The sequence below is a fragment of the Otolemur garnettii genome, unplaced genomic scaffold (assembly GCF_000181295.1).
Source record: "Otolemur garnettii isolate 467f Iridium unplaced genomic scaffold, OtoGar3 scaffold00079, whole genome shotgun sequence".
NCBI lineage: Eukaryota > Metazoa > Chordata > Mammalia > Primates > Galagidae > Otolemur > Otolemur garnettii.
Window position 1 is genome coordinate 6,182,736 of NW_003852474.1, and position 17,505 is coordinate 6,200,240.

Sequence of the window (17,505 nt, forward strand, 5' to 3'; positions counted from 1 at the left end):
TTTGCTTCTGAAAGGAATGAACCTTTAAAAATAAGCACATGGTTGTCCCAGTTACAGAAATGGATTTTTTTAACCCCAAACATGTGATAATTACTGTGTGTGGCTACAAACTTCGGGGAGGGTTTTTTAATAAAAGTTATACCCCAAACAAATAACCTCGCTGCAAAAGAAACATCACCCTTGGGTTCAGAGACAGGTATCTTACTAAAATGACTTCTCTGCTATCTGCTCTTTCACAGTGGAGATCTTGTTGCCTTTGAAAAATCTACTAATTATAGCAGCATTATCCAACAAGAAGGAACAGTGAGTGTTGAATAACATAGATTGATTATCATAGAGCTAGCCATACTCAGTAATTGCTTAATTAGATGCAACTGTTTTTCTGTATGTGCTGTTCTTACTCTGAGTGTCCCTTAACTATTCAGCCATTTGACCATGATTGATGAGTATCTGCCATCTCCCACACTGTGTGCTGGGACAGGTCCCTGTCCCCAAGGGACATACTGTTTGGCTGCAGATTTGCAACTTAACTGAATTTCTTTAGCTAAAATGAAAAAGAATATATAGGCTGTTGGCCATAAATTTGTCTGAAAGTGTCTCTCTATTACAATTATAGCTCTTTAAATTAGGACACTGGCCTATTAATAACCAATCTACTGCATCATGAATTGATTTTACTTTAGCTGGCCAAGATGATGTGATAGTATTTTGATACTGTGTTAGCTTAGGCTGCTGTCACAAATTACTACAGACAGGGCAGCTTAAACAACAAACATTTATTTCTCACAGTTCTGGAGAGTGGAAGTCTCGGATGCTAGCATGGTGGGGTTCTGTGAGGACCCTCTCATTCTGTCTCATGTGGCGGAGAGTGAGCTACTGACTTCTGGAAATGAGATAGCCTTTTCTTACCTCTTATAAGGGCACTAATCCCATTCTTGAGGGCTCTGCCCTCATGACTTAATTACCTCCCAGAGGCCTCACATATCACCAAAATGAAATTAAGGTTTTAACATATGGATGTGAGGAAACACATTCTGTCCATAACAGATACCATCGTACTGACAAATGTCATTAAACAGAAAACCTTTTAAAAACCTTTTTTGTGAGATCAGTGTCTGTAGCTCAGTGGCTAGGGTGAGTTGTAATAACAAGTACAACAACAACAACAAAATAGCTGGGCGTTGTGGCAGGCACCTGTAGTCCCAGCCACTTGGGAGGGTGAGGCAAGAGAATCGCTTAAGCCCAAGAGTTGGAGGTTGCTGTGAACTGTGACACCACAGCACTCTACCCAGGGCAACAGCTTGAGACTCTGTCTCAAAAAAAAAAAAAAAAGTCTTTAACCTTAATCACATCTGCAAAATACCTTTTGCCACATAAGATAACATATTTACAAGTTCTGGGTATTAGGACATGGATGTGATTCTGCCTGTCACACTTCCCTGGAGCTGGTCTCAGAGGGGTCACTGGCTCCTCCGTTAGGCTCTGAGGGCATTCTTCTTGAGGATGTAGCTTACATTTGAGCTGGGAGGTGATGACCAAAGCATGCAGGCAGTGGGGACTTTGTGTCAGGGTGTTGGGGTGAGATCAGTGGAGAGGTCCAGAGGGCACAGAGCTAGTTGCAGCTAGACTGAGAATTTGACCCAGAGGCTATTGGGCACCAGGGTGGCATCTTCAGGATACATTTGCTTTGGGTATGGTAATTCTGGGAGCAGTGTCTTCAAGGATGCAGGAAGGACCAAAGGCATTCAGGGGAATTGATGGAGTAACAGAGGGGAGGCAGATGGTGCCTAAAGGGGCAGGTAATAGTGGAACAGTGTCCCCTCATCTTACCCCAAGGGGCCGACAACATCGCACACGCTCCCTAAAGACTGCATAAATGAGTGGTAATATGTAATGCCAGTGACATTTCTTGGATTTATTGAAGTCTCAAACTGCATTTAATATACCTCGAGAATCTAAACAGAATATCTCCCTTTTTTAATCTGTCTTTTTCCTTTTATGTTTAGCTCTTTTTGTACATGTCATTATACAGTATTTAAAAGTTGGTGTATTTTTTGACTGATACATAATAAATGTATGTATTTCCGGGATTATTCTGATTCATTCAAATGATGCATAATGATCAATTAGGATATCCATCACCTTAAACGTTTATCTGTAGGCTGGAAACATCTGAATTATTCTCTCCTAGCTACTTGGAAATGTACGATAGACTTTTGTTAACTACGGCCCCTCCTGACCTATCGAACACCAGGTCTTGCTCCCTCTGACTGTGCACCTGCCCATCCACATGCACCAACCTCTCTCCACTGCCTTTTTATTTTGCTGCTTTGTTTCTTCAGCACCGAATCCCTCTGATTTCTTCCTCAGTGGCTTCTCCTGCAGGCAGTCTCCTCCAGGGATTCCAGTTTTAGTAGCTCTGCTCCCTCCTATTGCTTGAGGTTTCTGCTTTTTTATGTTGAGGGAGAGAGATGGGGAGTCACAGTGTGTGACACACCCCTGGGGGGCAGGACACAATTATAAGAAGGATTTTATCTAACAAATGCAGTCAGTGTAACCCCTAGTTCCTTGTACCCTCCATGAATCCCAAACAATAAAAAAAAAGTAGCAAAAAAATGTTAAACGTATCTTTTATGAAAGACTAGCTCTTTTCAGGATCAGGCCTGTGAGAAATTTCTATGGAGGAAGAGACCTAAGGGAGTTGGCTTCAGGAACTCATGGCTTTGCTTTTGAGGATGCTTTGTAAGAACACGCTGTTATACGCTCCTTGTAATCATGAGCTGGTTATCCTGATACCCCACGTCAGATGGCTTTTTCTGAAACGGTGAAACTGGATTGCACTTACCATACTGACATGTAGAGACTCATGTAGCATTAGACAGAGAACAGGGCACCCGGAGCTGCAGTTCTCATTGTGAGCTCACAGAAGGTGCATTTGGGATGCTGGTTACAATTCTAGATTTCTGTCTCATCTGATTTACCTGGGGTCTAGGATCATGGACCCCAGGCACCCCAAGGGATCCTGATGTGGCTAGCTTCAGGACCACACTTTGAGAGACACTGAATTTGGAAGTAGAAGCAGTGGCATCTGAATAGCATTGCTGTAACCAGGAGGCTGGGATGTGCTCTGGGGAAAATAGATGCAGCTGGGGTTTTGCGGTATGAGAGGCTAGCTCAGAGTTGAACGTGAGGTTTCAGATAGAACGAGCCATTTTTATAATACAGGTGTGATGATCCAGACAAGATTTGTTTGTTTGTTTTTAAGAGATGGGGTCTCATTCTTGCTCAGGCTGGTCTCAAACTTCTGAGCCCAAGGAGTGAGCTCCCAACTTTGCCTCCCAGAGTACTAAGATTCCAGGTGTGAGCCAATGCACCTGGCTTAAGATATGGTTTTATTTCAAGGAGGGACAATTATATGCACAAGGCTTATAGAAATATATGTGCGATATGCAATTATTCATGGAGAACATTTTTACTATGCATTGCTATATAGCACTTGTAAATATATAACTCCAAGAGTGACATGTTTGGGTCGTATATTAAATCCCCACCCCTCCCTGACAGCCATCATTCATAGAATTACAGACAAAGGTTAACATCATTTGGAATAAAATATGAGGGAAACGTAGCTAGAATCAATGTGTTCAGAGAAATGGATAAAAGGTTACACAGAACACTAAAATATAGTATTGATGTGATTATTACATGGTTTATGTACTAGAAAAATGCATTTTATTTTAAAGAAATAATCCACTGTGTAAATGATTTCTAGTGTGAGGATCATTCACCAGTAAAGACAGACCCAGTTGGATCCCCCTTGTCTGAATTCAGGAGATGTCCATTTTGGGAGCAAGAGCTGGCAAAGAAGTATTCCTGCAAAATGGTAGGTTTGCACTCGGAGGGGGAGAGCACGCAGTCACTATCTTCTTATTTTGCCCGTAGTCACGGTTGTGTCCCATGGAGTAATATTGGCCTTTTTCCAAACCCGTGAGGCCCATCACTCCCGCTTGCTTGGTGGTGGGGAGAAAGTTTGGGCCTTCCCCTCACAGCCTGCTTCCTCCCTGACAGAGAAGGGAGTAGACATGGGTTTCCTAGAAACCGGGGTGGGCAGATGTGAAGGCGGGGAGAATGAATGGAGTGTAGAGAGAAAGGTCTTAAAGGTGCATGGCTGTGTAGTGGTGGAACGAACCTGGGAAATGTACTATGAGTTGTGATAGTGTGGTTAAATCTATAGAGCAGTAGGTATGCATGACTCCATAGAAACCAAAAAGTACTGTAACCCAAGAGAAGAGCCCAGCTACTGTCTTATCAGAATTGCAACAAGAGCAGCCTCTCAGAGCTTCAGAAAGGTCTTTGAGAATCAGTTCATTTTTGAAGTGGCTTGAAGGCCGAGATAAATTTCCTTTCCTCCCTAGATGACCTTTCTTGCGGATGAATACTGCAACTATTGTCAAGACATTTTACAAAACGTGAGGAATCAAGAACTTGAGAGGGTAGGTTTTTATCTATAAAACATAAGCACTTGGGGCGGCGCCTGTGGCTCAAAGGAGTAAGGTGCTGGGCCCATATGCCGAAGGTGGTGGGTTCAAACCTAGCTCTGGCCAAAAACATAAGCACTTATGACTCATTATTGGTTAACCATTGTATTTGAATAGACCCCTCAAGGGATCTCTCGTGATAACGCATTGCGCTGAATTACTTAGAATGGACTTATTTTGTAGTTAATGAGGTCTTGAAGGTGGCCTTGATAGTCAATGCAATCACTGGGAATTCTCTAAGGTACTAATGTGGATAACTTTATGCTTTAAACACAAATTCCACTATTTTTTACATCCTAATTTCAGCTGATTATGAATAACATATTGGGAATATTATTTATCCTGGGATTTTCAATAATGCCAAAGAGCCATTTTATTGGTACATGCTAACTGAAAGAGAAGCAGAACTTTGAAGCCAAGTGACCTGGCATGGGTATTGTAATGATTGGATTTTGTTCTAGAAGTCCTCATGGAAAACATGAATAAATCTTTCGACTATTCTGGATTTCATCTTCTGCAGTAGAGATGAAAATCCAAGGAAACACAAGCTCCTTCCAATGAAAGTTTTTCTGATGCTTTAGGATTCTAAGCACTTCAACTCTGAGAGATAATATTCATTCAACACAAATTTAGTACCTACTTGATGTAAAGCATCACAGTGAGGCCAAGACCAAGATGTCCTCAGAACAGGCCCCATCACGTTGAGGCAGTGTTATAAGCACCCATCCACACCGGACTTCTGACACATTCCTTTCCTCCTTCACTTACTCATCAAATATTTAATTTATACCTGGTAACTGACACCATTACCAGGACTAGGAAATTATTCTCCAAAGGGCTCGAGAAGTTGTAGTCTGATGATAAAAGGAGCAATATCAACCAATAAATGTGACACATGTGGCAAGTTCTAGAATAGCCATAATCAGAATACTCATGGTGCCAGCAGCAGAGAAGGCTGAGGAGTGCTCCCAAGGCAGGCTATGCTTCTGTGGACTGTAGTGAGAGGGGCAGAGGGGCGACTGTGCAGACAGAAAACAGGGTAGGAAAGAGATTCCAGGGGGAACCTGCAGTGCTGTCAAGGCCAGCAAGATGCTCCTGGGTATGGCGTAACAGAAAGGTCACTATGACTAGATTTTATCATCTCTGAAGGAAAGAAGCCAGTGGTGAGATAGGAAGGTACGCTGGCACCAGAGAGAGCCTCCAGTGCCCCAGGGAGATTCTGATTGAGAGGGCAGTGAGGGGGTGGTGACAGCCTACCCATGGGACTAGCGCTGGTTGATCCTTGTGTCAGGGGAGATATAACAGGGTTATGATGCCTCAGAATCTAAGCCTGCAAGAGGCAAGAGTCTTCATTGGCTGACATCTCCGATTGGCCATCTGATTCAAGAACAAAATCTGCAAAGTCATTGTGGGGAAAAACCAAGAGAGGAAGCTGCCATCTTGTTCCCTCCACAAAATTGTCCACATAAGTCTTTAGAAAAGGCACCGATGTAGAATGACACTGTGCCCTTCTGCTTACACAGTTGTTAGATGACTTCTAATTTGATATTTTAAAAAAATTTTTAGATTAAGTACTGTTACACCTCTCTCTGAGCTAAAAAAAAAAAAAAAAAAAATGGCCGAGGTGGTCAGTTAGCCAGTCATTGAACATTTCCAGTCTTGGCTGTGCCCTGGGGCTGAATCCTGACCCTATTGTAGTCAACTGGGGCCCCCTTGTGGTCAGAAAGAGCTTCCTTCTAGAAAACTGCCTCAAGAAAACACGTTCTGAATTGTCCCATCTAACTGGCAGTGGTCTCCGGTGGGTTGCTGGAGGGAATGTTTCCAAAATACAGCTTGTATATGTTCACTGGAACAAAACACATCCCATTACCATCTGGGGCTGGTGAGATACACACAGGGGACCCATCTCACGAGGCACAAAGTGACCCTTGCTGATTTGTTCTACTATTTACCTTCAGGTGGGGGACTTGCTTACTTCCTTCTGGAAGTCTCTGCAGCAAGACACGGTTATGCTGATGTCACTACCTGATGTGTGCCAGCTCTTTAAATGCTATGACATACAGCTGTACAAGGTAAGAAGACGCTGAGCCTCTGGGTGTAGCCTTTCCCATAAGTTACAGCAAATGCTGGGCCTGGGACAGCAGCCCGCTCCCCACTTCCAGAGTCTGCGGGTCCTCTGAGGAGTGAACAGTGGATGTGATGGCTTTGATCTCTGCTTCACATTCAGTTTTTCTTTCTGGATTACTACCTGTAAAGCAAAAGCCCATGTGCATAGTGACCTAGGATTCCAGTCCCAGAAACCCCCAAATTGAGTCAAAGCTCTTTCTCTGGGAATTTCACTAAGAGAAGACATGTTCGAATGAGTAATCAGAACAATTGCTTTAGAATACACATCACTGCTGGATTTTCTCTCTTGCTTTGCTTAAAGCTCTATCTCTAGAGTGATTATCATATTTGGAGGGTGAGATCTCTATCAATGAAATGTGATCTCCTTCAGTGAGTCACAAACTTTGCCTTTCATTATTTTGTTTTAGGAAACATCTTAGTGTATCTAAGTCTTTAACATGAGAATAGAAAACTGAAGACTGGGTTAAGCCCTTAAATATATGTAGTTTTCACCCACCTAGTATTGGACAGCATCATTTTTTTTTTTTAAATGGAATCGGTTATCAATTACTTTTAAATCTTTGAGAAAATTCAAATCTGGCCACACCAGCCTGGCGTCCTGCACCATGAGCAGAGCTGAGCTGTGCAGTGTGGAGTCCCCCTCAGGCCAGGTGGGGGCCTCCCCTCTGACTAGTGGTGACCCTCCTGTCCTGGGGCACGTGTGAGCCTTGGCCACTTGTAGTCAGAGGCCACCCACCCCAGCCAGCAGAATCACAGGGTCTTGACACTTTGTTGTAGGGAATTGAGGACATTCTCCTTCATGACTTCCTGGAAGATGTTTCTATTCAGTACCTGAAATCCGTGCGGTTATTTAGTAAGAAGTTTAAGCTGTGGCTTCTTAATGCTTTGGAAGGTTTTCCAGCCCTCTTACAGATCTCCAAACTCAAAGGTAAGTTTCAATGAAAACAATAAACCAATTCCGGAACAGCAGATGAAGCATGGCACTGTCACACCAGGCAGTGCCTGTGGGCTGCTGGAATCCCTGTCCCCGTGTGCACTGAACCTGGTCTGAAGGCCTGGCTGCTCGGGGATTCTGACAGTCAGTGCCATGGGGGATTCTGGTGCCCATCCAACTGCACCTTTTTTATCTATTCCCCCTTCTGAATAATAACTTGGACTATTAACAGGTCCCGGGGGTGAGAGATGCAGAAAAGAGGCATCAGCTCACCTGATGGGAGCTGTCAGGAAAGGGACAGCCCTGCCCTGCGCCAGTCACTCCAGTGTCTGTCCCACCTCTGTGCTCTTTGTAGAGACCGTCCCTTCCTCCTTAGAAAGTCTTCCCGCATCCCCGCCTTCCTCACTGTGCATCTGGCGGAGAGGTCATGTTCTCCAAATGCTGCTTCCACCAGACTACTTGTCTGCTCAAGGCCACAGTGGCTTCCCATGGGGAGCCTGAACCACTCTGTCCGTGGGTCCCAGCCCCTGCAGACCTGCCCTCTTTGTACCCCTCAAAGGCCAGCACACACCTGCCATGTGGGTGCCGTGGCTGGCCATCCTAGAGTGCCCGCTTCTCCCTGGCAACTGTGTGAGGTCTCCCATCATGGCCTGTAGCTTTGTGTGGTTCCCCCTCCACACGTGGGTCGCCCCCTTCTGTACCAGCTCAAAGCCATTCCCCTCACCAAGTCGGGCCCTGTTATCCCCCGCGTTTCTGTGAGTCCCGCTTCCTGCTATTGTCTCTGATGCCTGCAAGTGGGGCTCTTGTCTTCTCAAAGTGCCTGCAGCAGGGGACTAACCTTCACCCCCTTTCCCACCCCTGCACCCTGGCGTGTTCAGTACTCACACTGGGCTCCCTGAGCCAGTTTGCTGCGTCTGGAAATTTTTGGTGGGGCCAGGTTGGGGGTGAAGGGGTGGGGCAGTGGGCCTGTGTGGCTGCCAGCCATGAAGGCAGCAGGGAGGGGGCTGCAGAGTGAAAGTAACACCAGTGTGCTGTGAAGGGGTTCAAAGAAGGGGAGCAGAACCCCTGTGGCCACTTTACCACCTGCCTGAATTCAAGCCATCATCTCCCCCTCTCACTCTCTTGGCTACATGAGCACCTTCCTAGTTAATCATCCTGTCTCCTGCCTCTCCCCGGCCACACCTCTCTTCACCTCCAGTGATCATTCAAAAATAGCAATTTGATTAATGGCCCCCTTTCCTGGCCCCCCACCCAGGCAGCCGGCTTCTCTTCCTTGCCTGCAGTCACCCACTGTTTGGCCCCTGGCCCTGGCCCTCTCTCCATCTCCCCAAGGATCCTCAGGACCCAGTAGTGCTCCCCAGCAACACAAGACTAGTGGTCCCCTCAAAAGGACTTTATTCCTGCCATTTTCTGTACTTGGGCTGCCTCTCCCCCCACCAACCGGCCCCTACTCCCCCAGACTATCTCCTACCTACATCTCAAAGTCTGGGTTCAATGTTACTGGAACTGCTCCCTCTCTCCTCCCCTGTGGACTCACACTTTTGTTGTGTTTTCATATGTGGTGACCCATCCTTTGGAGGATGAACTCCTTGAAGGGGGAGGGGCTGTCCTCTATCCATCAATTTTGGAAATATCCAGCATTTTTTGAGCAACCACTGCATAAGTGTCCTCCTCAATATTTGTCAAATGAGGCTGGGCTTGGTGGCTCATGCCTATAATCCTAGCACTGTGGGAGGCCGAGGCAGGTGGATTGTCTGAGCTCACAGGTTCAAGACCAGCCTGAGTCAGAGCGAGACCTCATCTCTAAAAATAGTCAGGCATTGTGGCAGGCACCTGTAGTCCCAGCTACATGGGAGGCTGAGGTAAAAGAATCGCATAAGCCCAAGGGTTTGAGGTTGCTGTGAGCTGTGATGCCGCAGCACTCTACCAAGGGCGACAAAGTAAGATGCTGTATCAAAAAAATAATTTTTTTTTGTCAAATGAGTGAATGGATACATTCAGGAGAAAAGCACCCCCTGTCCATGCATCTTTTCTTTACCTTTGATCATTTTGCCAGGAAAGTGCTGCAGGGGTGAGAAATCTGGGAGAGCTCACAGTTCATGGGCAAAAGCCCTAAGCTCCTTTGAGCACCTATCTTAGTGTAATCTAACTATTACAAAAAAAAAAACAAAACACACAAACTGGGTAGTTTGTAAGCAATAGAAACTTATTTCTCATGTTCTGGAGGCTGGGAAGTCCAAGATCAAGGTGCTGGCAGATTCTGTTTCTGGTAAAGGCCTCCTTCTTGGTTTATAGTCTTTTTGCTTTATTCTCACATAGCGGAAGGAGTGAAGGATCTCTTTGGGGTCCCTTTTATAAAGGCACTCATCCCATTTGTGAGGACTGTACCCTCATAACCTAGTCACCTCCCAAAGGCCTCACTTCCCAATACCTTGGGAGTGAGGCTCCAACATGTGAACTTGGCTGGGGAGAGGAGGACGGGGTGGAAACAAACATTCAGGTCATGGTGGCACTCCTGTCACGGATTACCTAGTTTTTCTGGCATGTGGGGACATTTTAATCAAGTAGCCCCTGCCAGATCTAACCAGCCAAGCAGCTGTGCCTTCCCATTCAAATCATGTGTGCCCCTCCTCCCCACGGTTGCACCGAAGAACTTGAAGTTATACTATCAATAATGGCCATGTGTATTGTTCTTAACAGAAGTTACTGTGTTTGTCAAAAGACTGAGAAGAAAGACATACCTTTCCAACATGGCAAAGGTAGGTTTCAGCCAAGCAGGCAGGGGGGCACAAGGCAGTGTCCTAAAGTGACAGGTGAAAGTTGCCAGTACCCCCTGAGAGAAGGTGGTGATTCTGTCCATCTGGAGGGTAGAGGGCAGACGGAAGGGCCTTGCCAGCCACCAGGAGTCTGCTCTGAAATCCAGGGCACTGTTGCTCTGCTCCAGATCAGTCCCTGCATTAGAGGCACTCAGCCTGATTTTTGGTTGAACCCATGCTGGGCATCCACTGTTCCAGTGCAAAGCCCTCCCCAGACTCTGAGCTCTCAGGGTCTGTGACCTGCTTGAGTCTTCCTGGGCTGTCCTGCTCTCCAGAGCTCTCACATTCAGGACTCAGTTGGTCTGGCAGGATCCTATGGCAGGTCCTTCATCTCAGCCCAACCTGAGCAGCAAGTTGTGTTCTAGGACCTGCCCTGGCTCTGGGCCCTGTCTTTACACTCACTCTGCCTTGGGAAAGTTGCCCTCAGCATCCTCCTCTGTAAAATGGAGGAGGGGAGACTATTAGGACCGGTATAGGGCCACCTGGCATTCATTTTACCCAGTCTGAAAACATCAGGAATGAGATTGTCCCCATTTGATAGCTTAGGAAGCCAGCTAATGCAGGCTAAATTTGTCCACGGCTCCCAAGAAAAAATGACAGACATTTTCTGAATCCACGCCCTCTGCAGCCACCCCCTCAGAGTCAGTCCATGCTATGCCTACACTTCCCCCACAGATGATCAATCTTTCTACTTTCCTCTCCAGAGTAATTTAGGCATATTGAATGGGGTGCAAAGAATGGGGTGCAGCAATGCCCAGTCAGCCCTGACTATATCTATCCGCCTAGGAGAAAAGGCTTCCTAAATTCTGGTTTCCAGAAAGGCAATTCCAGAGGGTGTGAAATTTTAACATTTTAATTATCATTTAAGATTCCATTTTAACGGGAAATACCTACATTCGTTTTCCTTTCTCCATAGTTAACAACAACAACAAGATCTTGGCAATTTAGAGGGGGATTAGGCAGAAGTACAATGATGAGATTTAACTAAGTACTGTGTTTCCCCATCCTCTTTAGACTATGAGAATGGTATTGAAAAATAACAGGAGAGTCAGCATTTTGAAGTCGGATCTGCACACCATTCTCCATCAGGTCACCTTGGATATTTCCAAGAAAGCTCTGGCGGGTGACCCAAGCAACAAAGATGATGAACTGGAGAAAAATTCGGAGATGAAATGTAATCTTCCTTCTGTCGCTTTCTTTATTGGAGTGTTTGTTTTGCATTTGGCGCTAGCACAGCCATCACTAACGAATTCAGGCATTTCTTAGTAGAAGTAGAATATTATCATTCTTAGATGTTCTAGTTTATCAGCTCACATATCTCTTCCTGCAGGGGGCAATGAGTGCCCTAAGGCAGTGGTCCCCTGGGCACCAGGAGCAGATTTCATGGAACAAGATTTTTTTCACAGGGGTAGAGGGATGGTTTTGATAGGAGTCTGCAAGCAATTGATTTTATGGCTTCTGTGCAAAGCGCTCTGCTAGTAATAGTCTGTATTTGTAGCCAGTGCTAACATCACTCTATCGCTCCACCTCAGGTCATCAGGCATTAGATTCTCACAAAAAGCATGCAACCTAGATCCCTCACATGTACAGTTTACAGTAGCATTCACACCTATGAAAATCTAAGACCCCCTTGATCTGACAAGAGGAGGAGCTCAGGCGCTGATGGTGGGGAGCGGCTGTAAATACAGATAAAGCTTCATTTGTTTGCCGCTTACCTCCTGGTGTGTGGCCTGGTTCCTAACAGGCCACAGACCAATACCAATCTGCAGCCCGGGGGTGGGGAACCTCAGCACAGGAATGCCCTGTGACCATGCACTTCCAGGACCTACTCCAGGGTCGGACAGGGCAGCAGTGCTAACACACGGGCTTCTAGAGTAAATGAACCAACAGAAGAGCATGATTGTTTCTAGATGATATTTCTCCCTGGAGTATCTCCTTCGGGGAAAGTATTTTTTGATTTCTGCTTCTAAGTTGTACACGCATAGATTCAAGTTTCTCTTCCATGTCTGAAGTGGATTGAGATAGCTCCCTACTGTCACTCCTGTTAGCAGCATCACGTATCATTTTATTTTATTTTCTCTATTTTTTTTATTAAGTCGTTTGAACATAGATCATGAATACATTTATGCCATTGTGGGAGTCAATGTGTTGATTATTTGTACAAATTGGAGAGCTTACATCCTACTAATTAACATAGCCTTCACCTCATTTACCCAATTAAAATGTTAAGACATTTGTGTTCTACACCTGATAGATCCAACTTGTACTTGCAATATGCTCCATATTTTAACAACATGAAGTTTTTAACAAGGTGCTTTTACCATATTTCGTTACTTTACAAACAAGTGACATGAGGCATCTGAATCTTCTTGCCATTCTCTGTGTACTCACTGTAATTGTTTTTCAAGGAAAAAAAAATCTCCTTTCCATAGACAGCTGAGATTGCTGGCTTATGTATGTTGTTACATACCTGGGGCAGGGGTACTTATGGGAACCTGAAGTTATTTCAGGAGAGGTGCAGAATTGATATTACCCCCGTCCCAAATAATGGATAATAGGCCGATCTCTAGGCACACCCCCACCCCCGTGGCAGTTCCTGGGAAGGTGCCAGGCTCCCTTGTTTATGCCCTTTGCAAAACTCCCTGCCAGGCTGCCCAAGGAAGATCTAGTAGCTTCTCCCTCTGTGGGCATAAACCCTCCTAGTGCACTCACCGCGTATAAAGCTGCCTGTCTAGTTCCCATGAGCTCCTTCAGAGTGTCAGCTAGGTGTCCTTCATCTTGGGCCACCTGGCATAGTGCTGGCACATAGTAGTGCTTCAGCATTCATTTCATGACTAGGTGGATACAGAGATTCACCACCTGTAAATGATCCCACCTGTATATAAAAGCACCACCTGTAAATGATCCCACCTGTATATAAAAGCACCACCTGTAAATGATCCCATCCTCTCTCTCTGAGGGTAGGGATGACCTTGGTAGGGTTGTACCAGTTATGAAAATACTGAAATATGTCCCTATTGGTTGGTAAGTAACTTCTGCTCATTCCCCTTAACTGTCTTGCCCCTTGCTGCGTCCCCTGCGTTTCTTACCTGGGCTGACCCAAATCCCAGATCCTCCCCAGGGCACTTCCCTTCCCCTTTTGTAACTAAAGGGTTAACACCTAACCCAGCAGACTTTAGAGCTATGACAGCAATTCTGATTAGTAGGAACCAAAAAGTCTCCCTCCCAGGGCACTGGCTCCCCCAGAAACCACAGGTGGCCACCCAAACTGCGGCTCTTGCCTCTAGCATGAGGCCTCCCGGGTACCTGCCAGACTGCCCACTGGTCTGGCCAGGGATCCTGTGCTCCCAGGGCACCCTTGAGAGTCCCTCCAGGAGAATGCAGAGTTCTGTAGGGAGATAGCACATTGGGGGCTACTGCTGACACCTGGTGGGCAAGTGCTTTGAGGTCATTGTGAACCTTGACCAAACCTCAACAGGGGCTCTGGCAACCTACTTGGTTTTCTGGACTGCTTATTAGGCAGAAACAGTCAAAAAGTGGGAAGGCCAAAGGCTGTTCTCTGTGGTCCCTGTGCAGGTGGAGGACCTAAGACCTGAAGTTTCACATGTTTCACACGTGTTCACTGGGGCTCCCAACTAATTGAATGCCTAACCCAGGCAGGGAACTTACATCCCCCAACAGCTTTGATGTCTGCCATCTCTTAAATGACACTAATAAACTTACCCTTTTATGAAAATGGCAAGGATAGGTGAGGTCATGTCTCTATCTTCCAATGAACTCATCTGAAGACAGAGTCTGATAATTGCAAGGTGTAGTTATTTCAAAATATTTCTTTCTACTTCAGCAAGTGGCAGAGGTAGCTCTTAACAGGCATGGCAGTATGACTGAACTAGATGCCCCCAGAGGTGACAAATCCAGCCTTAGAACTCATCCTTTTGTGTTCAAAATGAGTGAGAGGCCTCGGGAATCCCTCTGAACTACTGCTCAGTTTGGTCCCCTAGGGTGCCCAAAGCAGAAGCCCAGAGACATCCCGCCGGGGTGCACGTGGTCTATTCGCTTGTTTGGTTTTGTTTCTTTGTAGGCTTAAGCAGTTTGATTTCTTTGCTGGGAACATCAACAGATCTCAGTGTATTCCTGAACTGTCTGTCTTCAAATCTCCAGGCGTTTGTCTTCCAGGTACAAAACTGTAACTTTTTTTAAGGAGAGAAGTGGGTGTGGATCATCCTAACTAAATTATAGCCTGAGTGCTCATGGCCAGAGGCTATGAAAATGTTTCACCCAAGCTCTGATCAGAGGGGTGTGAGGGGAAGGGGTGGACTCTCCCTCTGAAGGAAAGCAGAAAACTGGGGATACATAACACTGTGTGTGTGTGTGTACATGCATGCATGTTCCCCAAGAGCGTGCGTGGAAGAAGGGAAGGCTTCTATCTATCTTGGGAAAACAGCACTGCACGTTTTATAGAAGGATCCCAGTAAAGTATATGGCTTGATTTCAAAAGCTCAAAGATGATTCAGTTGCAGATGTGGGTGGATTGGTCCTTCTGGCCAATGTGACTCTTGGGAGCACTTCAGTGGGGTCCCAGTTGGGTTTGCATCATCATCTACCTGGGCAGTGTCCCTTGGAGAGCTGAGAGTGCTATCTGAGAGCCTTGGCCCCTTGCTCCAGTGGACGCACAGTGGATTCAAACCCAGAGAGAAACAAGGCAGCTGGGGTCCTGCCTCTTCAGACTTCATGCTTTCCAAAGCTGAGGGGGTTGGAAAAGGCCTAGAAGAGAAGGTGGGACTTAAAGCATGTATAGGATTAAAATACAAGAGGGAGATAAGGCATTCGAGAGAGCAGAAGTGAGCCGGTGGGAAATGGGGCAAGAAGGAACGGAGGATGCTGGTGTGGAGGGCAAAGACTTCGAGAGCCACGGCTGGAAGCCCAGTGTGTGCTCAGTCTCTGCCCATGGTGCTGCTGTTCCCCTGTCCCACCCACTGACGCTTGTCTGTCCTTGAACCCCCAGTCAAGGAAAAGGGCAGGAATGATAACTGAGACCACAAAGACTGCAGGGGACTTCGGGGTCCTAAACCTCCTGGAGTTGAATCAGAAAACGCCCCAGGAAGGAGCTGGGAAGTCAGTCCAGTTTTCAGCAGGTGTCAGTTTCCATTCTGTGCTTATTGAAAATAATCATACCATTCTGTATGATTTTTTTTTTTGAGACAGAGTTTCATTATGTCACCCTCGGTAGAGTGCAGTGGCATTACAGCTCACAGCAACCTCAAACTCTTGGGCTTAAGTGATTCTCTTGCTGCAGCCTCCCAAATAGGTGGGACTACAGGTATCTGCCACAACCCCCGGCCATTTTCTGGTTGCAGTTGTCATTGTTCTTTAGCAGGCCCAGGCCAGGCTCAAACCCGCCAGCCTCAGTGTATGGCTGGCACCCCACCCACTGAGCTACAGGCACCGAGCCAGATTCTGTATGATTTTTGTTCCTTCTTGCTGGTCTTGAGACCTCCTGCTAGCTGAAGACTATAATCAGACTGACAGCAGCTATCAATCATCTATCTATATTTTCAATACTCTCCCTGCCTCCAACTTTGACCAGAATGAGCCTGCTGAGATCGTTAATACCAATCCTGCCACCCTCCATGGTAAACCAGGCCACGTGTTTCCCAAGTCTCCATTGTCCTATCTTCAGCCTTCCGAAATGCAGCATGTCAGATAAGCTAGTGCGGGCCTTTGAAGGGCTTGTTTTTGTAGAATAGCATAGCTGATTTTTTAAAAACAGACTATTGTCAATAAAACACTCAGACAATGACAATGCAAACCCTTGGGCTTGTCGGAGATGACTAATGGCTTCGGTTGTCTGCATCTGGCAGTCTGCTAGCAGAGGAAAATGTCTAACGTCGCTTACATGGTTCGTTCTCACCGTCCTTGTGCAAGTCAGGCCCCACCTGGAGGGACTTCGAGTACCCCCAAAGCTCAGGCCAACCCTGTGTCATGTCAGGGGCTTTCAGTGGGACAGAAGGGAAGAGAAATAATGATGAGAAAGGACATTGTGTCATCTCCAGCCAGCCCCTCCCTCTCTTCCTCAGAGACACGTGGCTAAGCGGGAGTGGGGGTAGGTGTGGGGTCCACATCCACAGGCATGTGCCTGAGAATGAGGAGAGGCCCGGAGCATCACGTCAACATGCGCGTGCACTGTGGGCCACTTGGAGTGTGGCCCAAGGCTCAAGCTAGAGGGAGGGAGTTTTCTAGTCTGTACGTGGCAGCATTGCTGGTGCCCACTTCCGTGCCACTCCGGCTGTCAGATGATCTCACTCCGCTGGAGTCTTGGTCCGGGACTTTCCAGTCCCGAGAGCAGTTACACAGTGGAGTGGCCAGTTTTGTGCGTTCCCAAAAAAGCACCATCACTTTTGATTATTATGGGATGCCCTTTTTCACAATCAGACGCGAGATGCAGTACAGCTGTCACCAGCCCCGCCACTGTCCACAGCGGGTCCCAAGTGGGCTTCAGTGAGGCCGAAGTGTTTCATGGTTGTTTCTTTTTAAAATTTGCCTTTTTATTAAGAAAAAAAATTCTCACCTCCTTCCCTCTCTCCACCAACTTGAAAGAGTTCTGCCCTGGAGCCATCTCCCCAGGGACGGAGCAAGACCAGACAGGTGCCTGCAGCCGCCTCACCTCCCACCTCACCATCCCCTCTTCCTCTTCTCTCTGGCTTCTTGTGTGTGTGGTGACAAAGGTGTGCATTTGAAAACACGCTCTGCTCCTTGATTTCATCATAAACGCAGCCTCTTTTCTCACAAAAATGCAATAGCCGAGCAGAAGCAAAGAGGAGTTTATCAAATTGGCCGCCAGCTTCCAGCTAAGATGGAATTTCCTTCTCACTGCCGTGAGCAAAGCCATGACCCTCTGCCACAGAGATAGTTTTGGTAAGTCGGAGAATGCAAAGGCATTTTGTATTCTGCCTTTTAAAAAGGTTGTGCTAGCATAAGCATTTTGCATATTGCCATGAAGAATCCTGTCATCCTCTTTTAATCTTTTTATATAAAATACTAACATAGACACAGAAAACCAAACAAAATCATAGTCACCTTTTTTTTTTTT

General features: G+C 46.4%; 1 protein-coding gene across 1 annotated transcript in view; it reads left to right on the forward strand.

The window, feature by feature from the left end:
- Window positions 1-17,505, forward strand: part of RFX8 (RFX family member 8, lacking RFX DNA binding domain) — a 58,973-nt gene that overhangs the window by 33,024 nt on the left and 8,444 nt on the right. Inside the window, exons 5-13 of the mRNA XM_023515784.1 lie at window positions 240-303; window positions 3,773-3,883; window positions 4,416-4,493; window positions 6,497-6,610; window positions 7,443-7,593; window positions 10,300-10,358; window positions 11,430-11,589; window positions 14,497-14,591; window positions 17,216-17,330. Of these exons, the coding sequence (XP_023371552.1) occupies window positions 240-303; window positions 3,773-3,883; window positions 4,416-4,493; window positions 6,497-6,610; window positions 7,443-7,593; window positions 10,300-10,358; window positions 11,430-11,589; window positions 14,497-14,591; window positions 17,216-17,330 (947 nt within the window). The remainder of the gene's footprint in view (window positions 1-239; window positions 304-3,772; window positions 3,884-4,415; window positions 4,494-6,496; window positions 6,611-7,442; window positions 7,594-10,299; window positions 10,359-11,429; window positions 11,590-14,496; window positions 14,592-17,215; window positions 17,331-17,505) is intronic.